Below are 16,280 nucleotides of genomic sequence, written 5' to 3' on the forward strand. Positions count from 1 at the left end.
ACTCTCTACAACTACCTGAAAGGACATTGTGGAGAGGTTGGTGCTGGTCTCTTTTCTCGGGTAATTAGTGACAGAACTAGAGGGAATGGCTTCAAGCTTAAACAAGGTAGGTTTAGACTAGACACTAGGAAGAAGTTCTGCACGGAAAGAGTTGTGGGATATTGGAACAGGCTGCCCAGGGAGGGGGTTGAGTCGCCATCCCTGGATGTGTTTAAGCATCGCTTGGATGTGGTGTTGCGTGATATGGTCTAGGGGTGAACTTGTGGTTGGACTCGATGATCCCAAGGGTCTTTTCCAACCTGGATGATTCTGTGATTCTGTGAAAATCCAAGATTTTAGGCAGCATTTCCAGGCAACATGTCTGTGGTCTTAAAAATTCCCTGTTCATAAGGAAGGGGCTTCCCACCCTGTCAAGACACAGGGTATGGGACTGCTAACACAGGGTATGGGACTGCTAACACAGCCCCAAGGGTTATAGCAAGGTGGATTCATCTCAGACCCATCCGTTATCTCCTGTAACCATCTCGGAGACCTTGCTCAGAGGAAGTCCAAATCTCAAGCATGAAGTTGTTTTTCATCCTGCAACAAGAGAAACTGTGCAATTACACTCAAAGGTGGCTTCAGCACTGATAGGACAAGCCGTCAGTTATTATCTCGTGTATCTTATCGTCAGCAAACACTAGCACTGCATTGGGCAAGACACATAACAAAGATGCCGTCCTGAGGAGCTTCACCCTGGAAATCCAGGACAACTTTCAACAGCACGTTGAGATGGAAGTGGTGGCATTCTGGCACTTGCTCCTTTGGTAACAGTATTGCCACAATGGCTGTGGATGCACACGATCCCCACCAGGGCCTCCCAAAAAACAGGGAAGGAAGATTTTCCTGGCTGCTTTTTTTTTTTTTCCTTAACATCTTTTAGCATCTGATCCGAAGTGGGACACTCTGTAGCACATTTCCAGAGCCCAGAGTATCCAACCGCTTGAACTATTCACATATTTTACCTAAACAAACAGAAGCAAGGAAATTGAGAATTACAGCCAAAAATGGGGGCAAATATTCCATGCCAAGGCTATCCACAGGTCCTTCAGTCACAGAGAGGACCCATATAACCATATAGGGCTTTGAAATTCTGACAGAGAGAGATGGATTGCTCATTTGGTTTCCTCCTGACAACATAAAGCAGGCTCTTGTGGTTGAGACCTTGAATTCAAAGTCCGATTTCTTGTGTGACACCAGTCACTGTTTCAGATTATCCACTCTGTCTGCTAGTCCATATAATGGGACAGTAACATTTCCCCTTCTCTCAGGGGAGCCAGGAATAAAAATGCACTAAATACATACTCCAACTCCCTCTCTTCTCTTCCTGCTTCATTAAACTGCTCCCAACAAGGCTGCAACAAAAAAAAAATATCAGAAAAAAGAACTCATGTTGCTTAGCCCCTCTCTCAGTTCCTGCTATTTCTAGATGATGCTCTTTACAATGGGCTCAGTAGAAAAAAGTAGCTGTCCTTGAGTACAGCGACCAATGGAGTAATAATAAGATCTATAGTCTACTTTTAAGTGGGTGCAAGCGGGACCATGCATCTCTGCTGCTTCTCATTTCAGACTGATACTCATCTCTATTTTGCATTTAGATTATCATGTATCATTTACCTCAAAAATGCAGAGCTGTGGCCTCAGGGTACTTCATGTGATAGAAAGATACCTGCAGAATCCAGAGAGAGACTTCTAAAACCACAGACGGGATTGTGAAATACAAAACCTGCTCTGAATGCTGCGGGGTAGGTGTCTCCACCTGCCAGGCAGCTTTTTAAACCTCCTTGCCCTCACTTCTCCTTTACATCCAGATTCCTGGATTGAGAGGGTGTCTTTTACTTGAGTGCTGCAAACTGGAGGATCAGCCAAGCCCCTTCACCTGTCTGAAGGAGAGCAGAGCCCATTCATCTCGGTGCTAGCAACCTGCTGTCAGTGGAGTCACCTTAGGGATTTACCTGGCTCCACGCCCGGCAGCAATGCTACAAGGAGAGGGGATTTCCTCCTCAATTCATACTTAATCATCCGCGCTACCTTCCCTGCAAAGTCTGTTTCTTTGATGTCAAAGGTGCTGAACTCGCAGAGCTGGTCATCAGCTCAGCTTTGGTCTGCTCGGCACCGGCCGGTGAGCTCTGCACTCAAGTGAGAGGGACGGTGTTCAGAGGCTGTTGGCTCCTGGGCACAGCCTGACTCTGGGTGGCTCTTCAGAAGGATAAGGAAAACCTTTGCTGACTCCCCTCTCCTGCCAAGGAAAGAATTTTTCACTACAAGTCCTGAAAACTATATTGAAATCTTCTACCGCAGTGATGTCAGTGGGAGCACTGAGGAAAGCAAGGAACTGGAAACTGCAAAAGCAAGAAACCCCGCTGCTCTTGGGCAAACGACGACTTAGATTTGAGACCATTTGGTAAGGAAATTAAAGAAGGATGCTGTGCATTTCTCCTAAATGACGTGACATGCCCAAACAGAACCTTGGTCTTGCCATACACAGGATACTCTGATCTAATTCCTCCATCAGTAGCGCTGCTGTGAATCTTTCATGGAACTGCTGCAGATTTCTTTACTGACAGTGGTGTAACTGAGCTCAGCCAGGCAGTGGATAAAGAAATCACAGGAGGATCACACACATACATTTGTATGTTTGCCTATCAAATTCTTGATAAAACATTTCCTAGAGAAAATGCAGCAGTTTAAGCTCTTTTCTGGTCTGTAACAGCAAAAATAAATATATTTCACACTGCACACGCTGGAAAGTCACATGCATGTCCATGCTGACTACACCTATTGATGTCTGGAACCTGTGCCCAGCCACTCTACTTTTTGGCATTTGTTACCTGTTCCTGTAAAAACGGAGCACTTCCTCTCGTCGGTAAGACAGTGGTTTACTGTGGGGATAAATTTAAGCCAGGAAAATAAAATAAAAAGAAAAAAGCAGAAACAGATATTAGAAAAATGAGATGTAACTCAGAAAGGGCAGCACTGTATGGCGTGACGGTTGTCTGGAACATGTGGCAGCTGAATCGAGCTCTCCAGACACATTTTCTGCATAGCTGGTGGCATTCGCTGCTGTGAAATCGATTGGAGGTCAATGGGGCAGTGTTTTCACTCCAAGAGAGCAGAGATGGGACAAACCCCTTCGAAGTTCTGGGCTCATTCTGAAATGATCGGTGCTCGGTCTGCCCTGTCCAGGAGGTGAGATTTTCTGCCATCCAGCTGGCTGCCACACACATCGCAGGCTCTGCACAATCCATTCTCGCCTGCTCCCAGCGAGGAGCATCCCAGCACTCACACAGCGAGTGAGGAACACTTACATTCACCGACCTTACGAGATATGAAGAAAGCACTGAGGCAGCTTGTTTGGATTTTCCTGTTCGTTCTGGTTTAGCCCCCTCTGCCCCCATTATGGCTGAGTCTCAGCATAGCTTTTGAAAAAATTTGGCATTCCTAGCAAGAAAGGTTAGTTGTTAAAATGGCTGATTCCCTGTTAAAGTGCTTCTCAAATGTCTAGGCATGAAGTCATGTTTTAAAAAATTATCAGGGTGTGTGACTATCACTTCCCAGAGACCTGAGCTCTGCACACAAACTAGGACAAATCTTCCTGAATTCGGCCCAGTCTGCAAAAACGAAATCAAAGAGAAAGCACTAAATAAGCAAACATATTAAAAATCAACAGCTACTAGAAGAATCAAGGTCACGTTTCTGGGTCTGGCTTTTTTTTATTTTTAACCTTTAATTTTTCCTTTTTTAAAACCAGGCTCTTCTGGCAATTAGCTGATGTTTTAAGACTGCTCTTTTCTTCACTCAGGGTGTGACAACAGCAGAGCTGAGTCATTTTTACAGCAGCTAAATTAAATATTGCCAGCAAGTTCACATGGAAAACAGACCTCTTCCCTGTGATTCAAACATTTATTCATAAGCTTACTCAAGCTGAATTATCTAGTTAGTTGGACTTTTTTTCTTTCTAAAAGGCCTGAAGTTTTATCAACTCTTATCAAGAAACATCTAGGATTTATCTTCCTTCTGTTTACCTGTCAATGAAACTAAGAATCCCACAGGGAAGGCTCTAAATCTGCTGATTGAACCCGATGAAGTCAAGCTCACACACGTGGACTGGAGTCCCTAATGCTCACAGTATCGTCAGGAACCCAGTGAGACAGCGTTTTGGCAGGAAAACAAGAGAATGGAGAAGTTGGTAAAACTGTGAAAATCTCCCTGCTTATTTTTACTGAACACCAAAACAGAATCAACACCCCTCAATGTTATGAGCTGAGCAGACAGATATTTAACTGGCAACAGCACTCACGCAGAGAGGAGCCCCGACCGAAAACTTTTCCTCATGATTTTTCACTGCAAAATGTTTTTGACCTGATGAAAATTCTAAGTATTGAAAGCTCAGGACTCTGATGGTCTTATTTAGCATGAGTTAATCAACATACTGATGGGAAAAATTGAAAATGCCTGATAACTAAATTGCTAGATAACAGTAGAAATACTCCCTGCTTCCCTATAAAGCAGGAACAATGTGTGCTGTGAGACATTTTTCAGTTCTGGGTAAAGGAGACTTGGATAACAGAGGTTAAGAGAATGAAGAATATAGCCTAGATATACAAAGATATGTGCTAATCATGAAATGTAATAATACCCTGCATTAAAACAATGCTACTCCTCTGTACATTTAAAAGCACCATCATCACGTAATAAGCCTTCCAACAGCGGTGAGATGAGAGGAGTTTAAATCTCCCCATTTTACAGCGGAAGAAACAGAAATACAGACAAATTACCAAAAGGGTCAAAAGCTTCTAAGTGGCTAAATCATAACCAGAGGTCTCGTCAACCAAAAAAGCTTTAATTTGCTTCTGCTGGCCTCTGCACATCATCAAAAACCATCCGTCCCCACCAAGTGACAGCAAAGGCAACCAGATATCTCCTACTAACGAGGATCTGAAGGAGAGAAGATATTTAGAGCAGATATGAGCTTGTTCTCCTCATGCTCTGCATCAACAAAAAAGCCACCTGAGCCTATTTGTATGTGCTGTCTCAGAGCTCTTGGGCTCAGAAGAGCAGGGTTTACACGCCCAGCTCTGTGCCAGGCTAACACGCGGAGGCAAGCACAGAGCTCTTGGCTTGACCTTGCAACCAGAATGTAACAAAGAAACCCAGCCGAAGGGATTATCCTGGAGCGACAGAAGAAGCCTGTGGTAGCACTTATTTCCCTGGAAGACTCCGAGCACAAAGCCAATGTTTCCTTTCCACGGCATATGCCTGGGTTCACACGCTGATGTCAAAATTGCCAAACAGAAGCCGCCGCACGCAGCGTCCTGTGCGATGATGCCTTTTAGAGGCCTCATGTTTTACACCTTGCAAATCAGCACAGCTTGTTGTCTAAACGAGTAGCAAACCACAAGGCTCTTAGTTGAGGAGAAGAATCACCAGCCACATGGTACCCAAAGACAAATACAAATTATTAACACGATGCTCCTTTAAAAGACCATCTCTTCAGACAGATAAACGGTTACTTACTGTTTTAGCTGGAGCACTACCTGGTAGTGGGCTCGTCTCAATGAAATACTTCCTCAGCAGGTGCTTGCTGTATTCAGGACTGTCCATCAGGATGTAGGAACAGAAGAAAGCTCCATTCCGTAATAAAAACACAGCTATATCTTCATTCCCTTTAGAGAAAAACAGACCATCTGTTCTCTTCTTCTCGTGTAAATGAACCAATAAGGAGCTGAACAGAAATCCTGGGAAATAACCACTTCTGAAAAAACATACAGGGGTGTGCAAAAAGAAAACTGAACTGTATAAAGATTGCTTCCTCTAGTGACAGAATTTAGTTTGGTGAAACTGAGACACCAAAGATACTCTTCTAAAGCTCTTTCTTTTTTTCTCTTTTTTCCCTGTCTTACTGTACTATACACACAGCTGTGCTTTGAAATGTAAATTATTCAGCCAAAACCAAGCATGTGTGCCACAGTGTCTATAACAATAATGCTTTTACTTGCAAGGTTTCTATTTTTGAAGGGTCTTTTCCCTAGGAGTTCACAGAGGAAAGTTCAGCCTCTTAGTATTTACAGTAACCTAACTTAAGAAGGCCCTAAATTAAATTTGGCTAAGTCAAAAGATTCAGAGTCTATTTTATTTTTATTTATCCCATTGGAAATCCAGGACAATTCCAGGCCACGCTGATACCTTCCTAGATGCGAAGAACTCGGCCCATTCTTTAAAAGGCACTGCAGAAAAGGGACAAAGTTTTGAAACATGCAAATACATACCTGCCTTTATAGCAGCATAGAGGGGCAACCGTATAAGAACTGGAAACTCATTCCTTCTGACTGCACAGCTCTCTGGGTCAGCGCTGTATGCACGAATTAGGAGTTTTACTACATCCAAATGTCCCTGCTGGCAGGCTATGGCCAGCATCCAGTTCAGGAGTTGCTGGCAAGTAGTAGGACCTATAGAAAACATGAGGAATTTGATTTAGTTGTTACCATCGGGTTGTGACGTGCAAGAATCATCCACAAATAACGGCTACGCGAATGGTACAGGGTGAAGCCCCTGAGGACAGAGGAGCAGATCGCGCTGCAGGAGTGTTACAGCAGAGCCCTAAGCTGGTCAGGCACAAAGTTTTCAGCTTGTCTTCGCTGTTCTGTATCACCCACCCAGGTAATGGGCCAACTTTTTTGATCTAAGCATACCTAAACTAGCAACTGTGGAAGGTTCTGAAGATGCCTGCTAGGCCGCCAGCAGAAAAATCAAATATCTAATCCCAAACAGTGGTGGCAAGGGATGACCAGGACTGTCTTTGCACCCTGAGGCAACAGGCCTGATCCAACAGATGTTAGACCCAACCACCCAAGATAGCTCGCTTCTTCCAGGTTCATTAGAGGGGACACAAAAAACGAGGAAAGCCAGCTGACTTGTCAAGCTACTGGATGAATAAACCGAAATTAAATGTTTCAGACAACCCAAAATAATTGTTTTACTTTGTTTTCACTGTCACCTAAAGCCTCTCACAAAAAATTTCGTTTCCCCTCAGAATATTTCATTTTGGGTGAATTCTTTACTACAATTCACCGTCAAGTTAGACAAATGTCACTTAAAACTAAAAACTAAAACACCATGTTCTGACTTCTGCATGAACTTGCTAACATTTTAGTAATCTCCAAACTGCTTTTTTTCTGAATTACAGTTATGCCTGTAGAATGCTGCTTTCCTCCGGGCGTGCATAATTCTGCACACGTAACTAAATGCCCATGAAAGAATTCACAGCATCACCCCTATTTACTTTACAAATTCACATCTCCTTTACAATGCTTACAGAAATGTCTGCAGGCCCAAGTTTACGTGTCAACTTTTTTTTTTTCTTGCAGTTTCTCCATGTGGAAACTACATTGCTCTTTGCGTTCTTAACAACTTGACTACATCACTTGTCTTCACGCTGCAAAAAACAGGCTCCGCTTCAGCTGTGAGTCACAAGAAGTTCACACTGAGCCAGAGAGAATCGCTGCAGCGCATCAGCCAAACTGCAAATTCATGGAATTTATTCCTAAGCCCTGCGATTGGTTTCTATGTAACTTCACAGAGAAACAAACGGGAAGTCCTGCATAAAGATTTCGGAAAGCTGCTGTTTGTATAGAACACCTCGTCTGATCATCGGGTTAAGGGAATTTGGTCAGTTCTAAACTGAGCTAAGTTTTCAGAAACTACTTAAGTCGCTTTTCATTATTGTGAATACTATACTAATATAATTCAACTTTTGCTACTAGGTTACAAGACCAGTTCTGTCAGCCTCCTTTCTGACAGAAGGAAACACTACGTTTAACTGCATCCCCCAAACTGGAACGTTTCTTTTGCTTATTAGTGCTCTAATAGTATAAGAACATCAAATAAGCAGCCTTTCCACTAGGTTATTCCCATTCTCATCGAGGTCACTGGCAAGTATACAGCTCCAGCAAGGAGCTAGAGCTAAATTCAGGTCAAACATTGCAGAGGCTTAGCTTAGCTGTCGCAGTTAGCGCAGTGCCTGAGGTCAAGGCAGCGATTCACCCTGGCTGCCGCGCAGGACTGACTGACTGCTTTGCTACAAAATAATTTTTTGAATAAAACATATCTGAAATCTACTGATGATTCTAAAGAAGGAGTTTCCCTGAAAGTCAAAACAAAATGCCTACAAAAGAGTATCGAGCCTAGTGCCAGCTTTGGACCCAAACTATTACTCACCGGACGGGCACGCGGCACTCTCACTCCCAGCATCGCTGTGTCTGCTGGATTGGCGGAGCAGAATGATGCTGTTTCCTGAAAATCACCTAATTTCTCTGTGAGGTCTGGGACGTTACCCAGCTCTGAGGGCTAATGGGATGAATTATCTAAATGGCAGCTTCCTCTACTTCCAATCTGGAATATTTTTACGTATGTGTTTTTCCCCCCATGGGGGAAGTTTTCTTCAAACACAGAGGAGATTAGACCCCTCCATGTATTTTCCTGTGACTAAGTCCCTCCCTTTTCAAAGACTGTGTAAAAAAACCAAATAAACGCCTGCTTCTAGCTGTAGCACATGGCTACCAAAAAGCTTGAAGAGAGGCAGAGGCAACTCATAGGCTTACCGTGCAAGGAATCCAGCAGCTCTTTCACAATGTCCTTATGTCCAAAATACGCAGCCACCACCGCTGCGTTGTCATCGTTAGGTTCTGTTGGTAACACCACTAATGCTTCCTTCAGTAAATATCTCACCGCCTGCAGATCTCCATACGCTGCTGCGATACCTAAAAGCTGACTCTGGTAAAGAAGATAGAGCAAAATAAACTCTCTGTAAAGGCAGCAGGCAGAGAAAGTGAGCATTTCTACAGCTATGTATTTCTATGTATGTCTCCGTGCCAGTGCACACCCACTGTCTCTGTGGTTAATTGGGAATGACAAAAGCAGCACCAGTAGCCATTATAATCATTGCTGTTGATATATTAATTATATTAATTAGTTTTTGCTTTATAGTTTTTTGTATGGGTTTTGTATGGTGTAAACCCATTTTTCATGGCCCAACAGAAAAACATTCGCACAGCTCTGCTGCAAGGTGTAGCATTTCCTGGTTTGGAGATGACCCACATGCCTGGACTTGACATGTGGGTACCCCCCAAAACACTAAGATAAGCTCTGGTGCAGAGCGGGCTCAAAACGAGGGCTCTGAAGGCAGAGCAGTGCAGAAGCTGACACAGAGAATATAGTTCCAAGCACATGCAGCAAAATCTTCCAAGGGGCCCATTAACCACCTTACGCCCGAACAGGGAATACATTTTCTGCTAAGTCTATAAACTGCTTCCTTTTTACCAGGAAAAATGTGTTTCCCTGTTTTGGTGACCGCAGCACCAGCACCCTTCCTCACACGGCCTCCTCTTCCTACACGCGCTGTTCCCCGGGGTCTGTCACCTCTTTCTGAGCAAGGGCAAATGCTGTCCCTGAGCGTTACATTTCTTGAGTGCTTCACACAATCAGCCGCAGACCCTGTAGCACCGGTATAACATATGTACCTGGATGGATTTTCTGCAAAGAAGCAGCTTGGCATTTTGATTTCTTTCCCAATAAAATCTGAGAAAGAGCAGTAACCTAACCCTACCTTTTCCACTTGCAGTGCAGCCTCCTCGCATGACAACTTAATCAACTCTTGGGCCTTACTGGTGTCTCCAGCTTTGTAAGCATCCTGAATGCTTTCTGTCACAGGTGTCTGAATTATGGAGACTTCGCCCACTGTGGACTGTTTGCCACCCATGTCCACAGTTCCTGCAGTAAAAATAGAAAAGAGGGGTCAGGAAGAAGCACCTGTTCATTCCTCACGCACAGCTGCAATGACAATGCACCCCAACAACAGTAAAAGAGGGTGGGTTATTTGCAGCGGAATATTTACTGCATGTAATTAAGAAAAAAAAAGGGAGAGACATGAACACTCAGTTGCCTGATAAAAGAAAGTGATGATATATTAAAGTACTTCCCAATAGGGACATGAAACTAAAAGGGACAGTGAGTTCCCCAAATGCTCCCAGAGGTGGTTTCCAAAGGACGGTGCAAAAGCTCACTCAGAGCTTTACCTACTTCAGCAAATAGAGAAGAAATTGGGAATGTTTTTACTCTGGGAAAACAGAGTAAAAGGAGATTGTGCAAGATGCCCAGTGTCACCCTGATCAATCATGGAGAGCCTCCTAGGCTAGATATTTTAATTTTTTTTTCACATGCCAGTAGGAGCCAGAAGAGATTTTACATGTCAAAGATTAAAAGTTGCAAACCTTTAGAGAAGCTACTTGTGGTGGGTGGGTAACAGAGAGGTGGCACCCACTAGGGCAGGGAAAGCTGCAGGAAAGTCCCTGAATGACAACTAAGATGTTCAGGTCCACTCCTGAACAAAACACAAGACCAAGAAAAGAAACACTTTTCACTTGAAAAGAGACCCCTTCACACTCACTTTTCCCTGCTAAACATTATGAATTATTATTGCTTATTTGCAACTAGTTAAATAAAGCCCTTAAGCTCACAGGTTTTCACATATATTAACAGGGATATTTTTTTTTTATTTTTAATAGACAGATATGTCATGCAGGACCCTAGCTTAATGCAGCCTGGAAAAAGAAGTAAATCTGGACCAATCTATAACTGTCAGTAAATATCGTTGAAAAATGCAGTCTGAATCACCACTACATTCTGACTAACACTTCTCATCAATTATTTAAATGAAGCTCCAATCACTCAGACATTGGAGACGGCTCCAGAGATTCGTGCCATTAAAAATGTGCCCACATCAATAACCTTTCTCGGATGATGCAGAATGCGTGAAGGACAAGCAACAGAAATCAAGGTGGATGAATGTGGTGCTAAATTACAGCATCATAAACAGCATCTCGAAGCGCCTTCTTAATTCTCTAGGTTTAGGGAGTACATGGGAAAAGAATTTCATCCAGTCTTTCAGAGCAGACCACTCACCTGTAAGGGATCCCTATGAATATTGCACATGATTTAATTTGATTTTTAATGGATACCAGGTAGGAAATGCAAATGATTCTCGGGTACTAACTGTTTAAAGGGTGACAGAAGAGAGAACTTTAAAGCAGTTTTCCTTTGAAGACAGTTTTCCAGTCTAAATAATTCAGAACTGGACTAAGTTAAAATCAAGAAGTGCAGATCCAGGCAAACACAGCAGTTACTGGAACATGCAGCCTCTCCACACTCAGCGCCCTGTGGTGAAACCCTGAACCTAGAGAGAAGCATTGGAATTCCCCTTGGAGGAAAAAACGCCTCATGTCGGAGATACGAAACAGCTGGGAAGCTGAGCAGGAAGCCCTGCAAATCAGGGCTGACAGAGCACAAGAACTTTAATCTGGTTACTAAAAAAAATGATGAAAGGAGGGACAAATTTTACTTCTTCCTGCCTCAATCTGGATTTTGGGGACTATCACTCAGGATCCATGTCTGCACCCAATTCCACGTGTAAAGGAACGTGCTCTCTGCCAAAGAACTGAGCAGGGCCATCTGTCCTTCTTTTTAAATCACGGGCAGGGAAGGTGGAGGTACAAGTATCTCACGGTCAGAAATTCATTTGGAATCTGGGAGATCCTGGTGTCACTTCCTCATCTATTGCAGAGGTCTCCAGCCAAGTTCTCACACATCCTGCAGGCCGGAGCTCTCCTTACGAGAGCATTTTTCACCTCTCCTACTGCAACTGCCCCACCGAGCAGAGAGGACGCCAAAATCAGTCGGCCAGTGAGCGCAAGAAGGACCACGATGTTGTAACTGAGGCAAGGAGGAACTCTGCAAGCTAGACCCTAATCTCCAGAGATCGCTTCTGTTTTACCGAAGGACTACTTCACAAAACTACTCGGCTAACGTGTCATGCTTCCTCTTACATTTTTGGCCCCCTCAAAATTAAGTCTGTTGTAGTGCAAACCTAAACCTAAGGAAATACTTAACTGTGGGGATGATGGGGCGCTGGCACAGGCTGCCCAGAGAGGTTGTGAAGTCTCCTCTGGAGACTTTCAAAACCCACCTGGATGCGTTCCTGTGTGACCAACTCTGGGTGATCCTGCTCTGGCAGGGCAGTTGGACTTGACAATCTTTAAAGGTCTCTTCCAACCTCAAATATTCTGTAATTCTGTCATTTTGTACAACCACCACTACCATCACCAACATCTGCAGAACGTGGGCCGGCCACTGTAGCCTGCTCATGTGCGTTAGGCGTAGACTTCCGAGCTCTCGAGGAACAGATGCTCCCAGAGTTAGCTGGTAATTTAATAAGAGTCTTCAGCATATTAGTTTTACTCCTTAAAGTTAATTTTAGACTTATCTCAGGCAATTTTTTATTGATCTAACCAGAACTGCCCAGTTTTTAACAATGGAACATCCCTCAAGTAGAAGTCAATCAAATCTTCATTGAATGTAAGAAATCTGGGCAATTATACTGTTTGAAATCAATATATTTATATTTAAATATTCTTGGCAGAAAGATAATGCTGCTCGTCATCCAAGTTTCTTCAGTAACTGTCATTAGAACTTCTATGATTCCACTCTGAGGAGTAAACCGACCTCCTGCCTAAGACCTGAGGAAAAAGCTGCCAAAAGTTCTCTAGCAAAAAAAAAATTCTTGCAACTGAACTCATTACAAGCCTGAAAAGAGCAAAACTGGTGAGATACAGAGTGATAAAAAAGCCTGTCCTCAATCAACTGCTCTACCCACTAGATTCTGTCAAAGTTATCTCGAGCTTTTAAAGGTTAAACGAGTGAAGGTGGGAAATCAGGATGGCAAGATTCCTAAAAAACACAGAAGCCATCCATTGCCAAGCTAAGCATCTCACCAACCAAATTACTCAGTTCACAGCAGACGTCCCTGGTGACTTATTCAAGGATATGTTGACTTCTGAAATACAAGTGGAAAATAAGCAGCAGCATGTTTTATAAGTTTAATTTATGCTCCCAGTAGGAAAAAAAAGAAGAGGAGAATCGCATCCCACTGACTAAAAACGGTTTCATTTCTACAAGATGCATGACTGAACTATCATCGGTACTGGCATTCATGTAGGCTGGGAATAAAGTGTTGCCAATACACGCATCAGCCATTTTTAGCAAAAAATCTGGGCCAAAATCCAAAGAAATTCTGCCTACTCTTTAAACCCTACAAATCTCACACTCTTCACCCGAGTTCCTCATGGCTTTCATAACAGAGTCACCTCACTTGCACGCAGCCTTGAACAACGCACTGCGAGAGCGATACTGAAGTTGAAAAATATCGAACCTCCCTTTTGCACTTAAACATGCAACACGCAGAGCATTTAAGCCTGGAGGTAACAAAGTGACTTTAACTCTTAGATTTAGGAACTGGCTTCTGTACTTTGCACAATCAGGTCTACATTCTCGTTTGACAAGGCGCATTGCCGTATGCAATACAGCATGGCAGGTTATGATATTCCAGCAGTACTTCTTGCATGTCCCTGTCACAAAAGGCTGCTAGAAACTCCACAAACTCTTACACGCCTGTCGTGACTTCCTTTAGTTTTCGCTTTGTTGCGCACAGACCTGGGGCGGAGTTCTCGTGCCCGCCCAGGCTCCTCTAAAACCACAGCCCCCAGTGGGAAAGTGGATAAATGGTGTCGATTTGAAGCGAGGTGGGGTGGGTTCGAGTCTCTATTTGTTTAGCTTCTCCGTAGATTCACGGCTTCCTTCTTCTGTTTGCTTCCTACTAAGGACTGTGGGCAATCCAAGCACTGTTTGTAAGGTGGAAACAGAAGGCATCTGTCGACACTGAAAAAACATCATCTATTCCTCACACCACCTAACAGCTTGTATAGAGCAACTAACTTTGGAAGTATTTCCCACTCTTGGTTCCAATGTTTTATGTTTAGGAAGCACCTTTTAAGTTTGGCTTTGCAGTAACAGCCAGGAGCAAGATGAATTTTCTTCTAAAATATTCCAGGGAAAACAGAGGTTACCAATAAAAAAATCAATGTTATTTCATTGTCACTCAAAGGTTATAAGAGTATCACTTTTAAAGTGCAACAGACTGGTGTCCCAGCTCCGAGAAACAAAACAAAAATAAGTCTTATGAATAATAAAGGGTACCACGAGGATTTCAGATACATGTAGTTACAGCCTGTCTCAGGCCTTGTTTTTACAGGTGAAAAAAGAAGTCCCTAAAAGTTCTAAACCGCCAATATGCCACTGCCAGCAAAAAAAAAGGGTGGGTCTGCAGGTCAATGCTGTGAATCAGCAAACAGCTGCATAACAACACAGCCCCGCTGTATAGATGATGATTATCTTTATACTACAGATCACTGCGTTCCTGTCTCTGACACATAACCTCACAAAGTGCTACATCAGTCTCTTTGATAAGAGGGAGCTCTTTGTCAGCTAATGAGGCTATTTTTATTTAGCGGAGCAAGACGCACACGAGATGCTTAACACCGGATAAAACAGGGCAGGCAGCTAACTTACTCCAAAACAAAAAGACATCAACAACAACACTTTAAAACTGCTACTGACCTTGTCATAATGTGTGCAGGTATCTCCAGAGACAGGAGCGAAGCAAGACGACGACTTTAACCCAGCGTCCCATGCAGCGATGCTCAGTTAAGCTCGGACCTCCTCGGGCTGCCAGCCACCCACCTCTGCTTCAGCACAGGCAGCTCTTCCAGCAGCCACCGCACGGAGTGGCTTTCGCCTTGCTGCCTGCTCCTTTGTCTCAACTAACTACTACATTTGAGCCTTGATGGTTATTTTCATCTCCATGTCCCATTCCGGTGAAATCCAAGCCTCTGGTTCAGAGCGGATCTGGGGATGGGGGTGGGCAGGGCGGACGCCTCTCCGGACTGAGCTCAGACATTAATTCCTCAACAGCACCAGATGGCTACAGCTAACCTTTCCCAGCTTAATCTTTTGCCATTTTGATTTCTGAGCGCTGCCACGGAGCAAACGGGACAGAGATGAGGCTTAAAATATGCTGATTATCTAAAGCCAATCACCGCCAAAGCTTTAAAAACTCAGAAGCTCTGCTGAACGTTTTGCAATACTATTCAATAGAAGCTTTCACAAGCTGGTTTGCAAAATTAACAGAAAGCCCTGTCATTTCTGCATCCCTGTAACAGACTCATGTACCTTCTGTTGCTCTGAAAAACTTCAGATTAATAAGCCAATGGGAAGCCTCTAGTGATATCAAAAGGTGATGGATATGTCCTACATCGTGCTTTCCACTTGGATGAGGAAGAAAAAATTTTAAATCCTGTAGGCGTTTTTGAGATACTGAAAAATAATTCCCATCCCAAACTAGGACGAAAAAATAAAACCCTGGGTTCTTTAATAAAAAAAAAACGTAAATTTTTAAATCAGCCCAAGTCAGTCAAAACATTTCATGAAACCAAGATACCTTTTGCGCTCCTTCCGGAATTAGCTTACACTTCAAAACACGGTTTCATTTGTTGTTCACTCATTTCATTCATTCATTTTGTAAAAGATACAGTCACAGACCAAGGCCTGTTCCCAGGAGGGAAGCTGTTCCCCCCGACTGCCCACACAGACCCAGAACCACCCAAAGGAGGGTCCTGCAGCAAGAAGCCCAAGATTTATTTCACCTTGTTCTCAGATTTAAGCAAAATACAATTCTCAACCAATTGGCTCCACCAATAGTGCTACAAAATGTCCCAAGCAGGATTCAAAAATGGTCAGAACCACTTAAAACTTCCACTGTGAGAAGACAAGGAGAGGAAGTTACTGTAAATTCAACCGAGAGGTAACAGGATGGTTTGTCTGGGAAATTCAGCATCCCCACTGGAAAGACCACGCCAGAACTGGGCCGTGTCCCTCTGACCCTGAATAACATCTCTACACAAGTGAGACGTGCCAGCTTCTCAGGACAGGGGGAAGCACTTTTTCTGCCTCTTTTTTGCGGTTCTATTTCACCCAAACATCCATTATTTCAGCTAATTAAAGGAGTGTCTCTGCACTAAGATCTGCCTGCCAAGGCAGCGGAAAAGATGATGTGTTGAGCACAAAAGACACCCGCATCTACAACGTAGGTTCTAATCAATGGCCCAGTTATAACTCTTCAAAAAAACAGATTTGAAACGCAAACGAACGCTGCAAAGACAAAAATCCAGTACTGAAGGGATCTTTATTTTTTTCCCCCACTCTTATTGCATAATCTGGAATTATTTTTAAATGTTTTACATGCCAGCACCAAACACGCAGAGTGCTGATCTGCATTAAGCATTTTTCCAGCAGGA

General features: G+C 43.5%; 1 protein-coding gene across 1 annotated transcript in view; it reads right to left on the minus strand.

The window, feature by feature from the left end:
• The window catches only part of LOC104279146 (leucine-rich repeat serine/threonine-protein kinase 1-like), a gene marked incomplete at its 3' end in the record, with an annotated part of 49,872 nt that overhangs the window by 23,025 nt on the left and 10,567 nt on the right, over positions 1–16,280 (minus strand). Inside the window, exons 2-5 of the mRNA XM_009876334.1 lie at positions 9,644–9,807; positions 8,640–8,811; positions 6,309–6,488; positions 5,557–5,705 (exon numbers count right to left, since the gene is read on the minus strand). Coding sequence (XP_009874636.1) covers positions 5,557–5,705; positions 6,309–6,488; positions 8,640–8,811; positions 9,644–9,796 — 654 coding nt within the window. The remainder of the gene's footprint in view (positions 1–5,556; positions 5,706–6,308; positions 6,489–8,639; positions 8,812–9,643; positions 9,808–16,280) is intronic.

Source organism: Apaloderma vittatum, unplaced genomic scaffold (genome assembly GCF_000703405.1).
Source record: "Apaloderma vittatum isolate BGI_N311 unplaced genomic scaffold, ASM70340v1 scaffold9199, whole genome shotgun sequence".
Lineage (NCBI taxonomy): Eukaryota > Metazoa > Chordata > Aves > Trogoniformes > Trogonidae > Apaloderma > Apaloderma vittatum.